Source organism: Budorcas taxicolor, chromosome 8 (assembly GCF_023091745.1).
Source record: "Budorcas taxicolor isolate Tak-1 chromosome 8, Takin1.1, whole genome shotgun sequence".
Classification (NCBI taxonomy): domain Eukaryota; kingdom Metazoa; phylum Chordata; class Mammalia; order Artiodactyla; family Bovidae; genus Budorcas; species Budorcas taxicolor.
Window position 1 is genome coordinate 10,325,524 of NC_068917.1, and position 4,854 is coordinate 10,330,377.

General features: G+C 38.3%; 1 protein-coding gene across 1 annotated transcript; it reads left to right on the forward strand.

The window, feature by feature from the left end:
• Positions 1 to 2,165: 2,165 nt before the first annotated feature.
• Positions 2,166 to 4,379, forward strand: LOC128052658 (disintegrin and metalloproteinase domain-containing protein 29-like). The gene has a single exon (XM_052645232.1). It carries the CDS (start codon positions 2,166 to 2,168, stop codon positions 4,377 to 4,379), a length of 2,214 nt encoding a protein of 737 aa, XP_052501192.1.
• Positions 4,380 to 4,854: the final 475 nt, after the last annotated feature.

The window sequence follows — 4,854 nt, forward strand, 5'->3', positions numbered from 1 at the left end:
TGTTCACCATATGAACACCCACTGTATGAATATCCAACATATGAACACCATATGTTCACCCACCATAATTAAAGTAATAATGTATTCTAATTTTGCTATAGATGGGTTTATATTTATGTGTTTTTGTATGAAATATGTATGTATATTTCATACTTTTTTATACTACCATGTTGTTCTTTAGCATTCTTTCAACTTGAAAAACTCCCATTAGCACTGCTTATAAGGCAATTGTAGCAGTGATAAACTCTGTCAGCTCTTGCTTGTTGTTTGGTGATGTCTTTGTATCCTCTTTATTTTTTTCAAAGACAGTTTTGCCAACTATGGCATTCTTAGTTGATAGGTTTTCCCCTTTCAACATTTTGACATCACCCCACTCCCTCTAGACTTGCAAGATTTCTGCTGAAATATCTGCTCACAGTTCTATGGTGGTTCTTTTGTATGTGACATGTTTGCTCTTACCACTTTCAAATTTTCTTGTCTTTAACTTTGCACAGTTTTAATGAATCTTCATTCTGGATTTAACTGTTGTCACTGGGCCATATTCAGATCTGGAGATGTGAAGAACAGAAGCCAATAGGCTATGTCTCCTATGTCATTTGGTGAAGGGGTGGGATATTTCAGGCTTTATGAATGATGCTGCTATGTTTAATATAGGGTTCCATTCTCTGTCATAGTGTTGAGCTGAGGTTGGATCAAATTGTTGGGATTTTGCTGCTGCCTCTGAAGGCAGATCTGTTACCTAGATGTTGAATGAGGGTTAGGCTGGCCTGCCAGGGCTTTATATTGCCAGTGCAAGTGGGCTGAACAGCCCACTAGTTCTCTGATTGTGGAATGTGTTTTGAGTTGGCCTACAAATATCTGAAGTTGTCACTCTGGGTGAATCAGTCACGTTTGACTTGCTCAAGAGTAGATGCTGGAGCATCTTACTGGTTCTTTGTTGAGTTTTTCATTCTCTGTCATTTTTCAAGAGAGAGGAAAATTATTTTTGAGGCTTTTTTTCCTGCTTTTGTCTATGCCTAATGGTGATTCTGTATTAAAGACCTCTCTAGCACTTAATTTGCGATAAATATGAGCTATGGCACCCTACTGCCATTCCTCAAGTCTGGAGAGCTCTAGTCAGTCTGTCTTTTGCTTTTTAGCTTTCAGAGGTATTTTTTGTCTTCCGTTTAATTATATCCAGAGTATTTAGTTGTATTTAGAGAAAGTAAGCAGAAAAACATGGGCCTACACCACTTTGTTCCAAAAGCAAAATTGGTTACAGATATTGAACAGTGTTCTACATTAAAATGTAATCAAATGTAAATAGCTTTTCAGTAACACTCCAAGGAACAATAAAAGTCAAGTTGACCATTATTTACTATATAAAGAATTTAGTTAGGCTTTATAGGAGATACTAACATTTATGAAAGACGTAGATAATACTCGAGTATTACTGATATGACAAGTCTAGTGAGGAGAGTAATGTAGGAAAGACAAAAGGAAGCTAAACATTTTATTGTAGGGAGGGAATGGTAGGTACTATAGAAAGATTTTAAAATAACAGGAGACATTTGCTGAGTTTTTGTGCTGTTGTTGCTTTTAATATGTATCTTAGGTAATTGAGTAATTTATGGCTTGAGGCTGAAAAAAGCAGGTGTTACTACTTATATCAATTTAACATATGTAAATTAGGATAATCCCAGCAATCCAGGACTTATGGTCACCTTATCCTTAAGATTTTTTTCTTTGAACTATTTATTGTGGAAATATTTACATATATACATATATTTAGAGAATAGTATAATGGATCCTTAATCGCCCATCATCCAAGTTCAATAACTATAAATCTATGGCCAGTTTTCAGTCTTATAGACTCCCCCAGTGCCTCTCTGCCTTATGAATATTTAAAAACAAATTCTGTGCAGTTTCTAGAGTCATTCTGTGATGAAAACAGTAATCACTTTTATTGTATGTGTTTCCTTTTCTCTCTTTCAGGCCCTTTTCTAACCATCCCCATCCATATGTTGTATTTTGTTTTACTTATAGTGCCGATGTTCTAATGATTCCACTCTTCCAGAAGACAAAGACTTAATGATTAGTTCTGCAGTTCAGAATAAGGAGCCAGACCAACTGTGACTCCCAGCCCTGCCTTCCTTCCTCTCTGAACCAATAATGGTAGCTTCATAATGACTGTGATCAAATCTCTGTTGTATATGAGGATCGTACCCCTGCTACACTGCCTTGGAGTGTTTCTGTTTTTTACAGGACACACTCAGGCTGAGAATTTCCAATATCACAGTCCCCCAGAAGTGGTCATTCCTTTGAAGATAACTGGCACTAGCAGAGGCATGAAGCCTCCAGGTCGGCTCTCTTACAGCCTGCATTTAGGGGGTCAGAGACACGTTTTCCACATGAAGGTCAAGAAACATTTGCTGTCCAGACACCTCCCAGTGTTCACCTACTCAGAAGAGGGTGCTCTCCTGAAGGACCAACCTTTTGTCCAGAACGACTGCTACTATCATGGTTATGTGGAGGGGGACCCAGGATCCCTTGTTGCTCTCAGTACCTGTCTTGGTGGCTTTCGAGGATTATTACAGATAAATAATGTTGTTTATGAAATTAAGCCCATGATTTTTTCTACCAAATTTGAACACCTGGTGTATAAAATGGAGAGTGAAGAGACCCGATTCCCAACTGTGAAATCTGGTTTTGTGCAAGAGGAAACTGTAGAGCATTTTGAGTTTCAAGAGACTGGTAATTTTACTCTGAAACAAAGTCATTTTGAAGGCTGGTGGATCCATTCATTCTTTGTTGAAATGGCAGTGGTGGTGGACTATACTCTATATAATTATTTTAAAAAGAATGTCTCAAAGGTGAAGGAAGATTTATTTGCTATTGTAAATATAGTGGATTCCATTTATCAGGTATTTGGTATGAAGGTGTTACTAATTGGTTTGGAGTTCTGGACTCAAAGAAACCTTGTTGAAATAGATGCTGTTCAGAGAGCTCTGAGAGATTTTTGCGTCTGGAAGGCTAATAACATTGATGCTCGCATAGAACATGACACTACACATATTTTTATGCAGAAGACATTAAGAGGACTAAGTGGTATAGGCTTTATCGCAGGAATGTGCAGACCACACTTCAGTTGCGCAGCTGTTACTTTTGCAAACAAAACCTTGGCCATTATTGGAATTGCAGTGGCTCATCATTTAGGTCATAATTTGGGAATGACTCATGATACTATATTGTGTGTGTGTTCAGCAGGTTACAATAGATGTATAATGCGTCATGACAACCCACCAATAGCGAAGTTTAGCAACTGTAGTTATTCTTTTTTTTGGGGATATGGTGTACAGAAGGCAAAATGTTTGCGGTACACTATATACACAAAGGACATATTTTCAAGAAAGCGCTGTGGAAATGGTGTTGTTGAAGAAGGAGAAGAGTGTGACTGCGGATCTTTTCAGCAGTGTTCAAGAGATGCCTGTTGTCTGACAAACTGCAGTCTGAGTTTTGGGTCTGTTTGTGCTTTCGGGCTTTGTTGCAAGGACTGTAAGTTCTTGCCATCAGGAGAAATGTGTAGAAAGGAGGTCAATGAATGTGATCTTCCAGAGTGGTGCAATGGATCATCCCATATGTGCCCAGATGATGTATATGTAGAGGATGGAATTCCCTGTAATGACATTTCTTACTGCTATGAAAAGAGATGTAATGATCGCAATGCACACTGTAGGCAGATTTTTGGCCAAACAGCAAAGAATGCAAACGACAGCTGCTACAGACAAATAAACACTCAAGGTGACCGTTTCGGTAATTGTGGAACCCAAGGCCCTTCCTATCTAAAATGCAATATGTCGGACATCTTCTGTGGAAGAATTCAGTGTGATAATGTGGCAGAAATTCCTCTTCTGACAGAGCATTCTACAATGCATGGAACTCGCTTTAACAATGCCACCTGCTGGGGTACAGACTACCATTTTGGGATGGGCATACCTGATATTGGTGAAGTGAGAGATGGCACAGAGTGTGGCCCAGAACATGTCTGCATTGGAAGGAAGTGTGTCCATATCTCTCGCTTGGATAGTAATTGTTCACCTACGTTCTGTAACTTGAGGGGGATCTGCAACAATAAACATCACTGCCACTGCAACTATAAGTGGGACCCTCCTAACTGCGTAAAACGAGGCGATGGAGGTAGTGTTGACAGTGGCCCACCACCTAAGAGAAAGAAAATACCCAAGATTTACGTGGCAATAGCATTATTTATTTCATTGTTAATTTTATTATGTTGTCTTCTGTTGCTTTGTATGAGGAAAAAGCCTAAGGGAAAAAAGGGGAAAAATCAGCCTCAAGAGGAAAATCCGAAGCAAAAAACTCCAAGTCAACGTGGGAAATAAAAACAATTACTACCCAAAAAATGTATCTGAATAGATATGCATTAAAAAACGTAACTCCTATAATGTTCCTACTTATTCTCCTTTATTTTAAACAATTAGAAATTTTATTTTTCTTGAGATTTATTTCTGTATATTTTCTAGAAAAAGGCATGACACATGGATGGTTTACCAGTTTTTAAGTTACTGCTTTTCAGCTCCTAAGCTGCTTCCCATTTTGTATTCTGCATTATAGTAACCACATTTCTGCAGTATCAGCCCTCAGATCTGTGGTAGGGTGAATGCCAGGGACTTGGAAATCTGGGTGATCTGCTTCCTGTATGTCAGTCTTATCTCAATAACAGATTTTACAGTGGCAATTATACTTCATTTCAATATCCTTTTAAAAAATTCAATCCAAAATAAAGGGAAAATAAAACAAAACAAAATTCAATCCAGACCAACCTCACTATGGGTCTAAAACAAGCTAGCAGAGCTG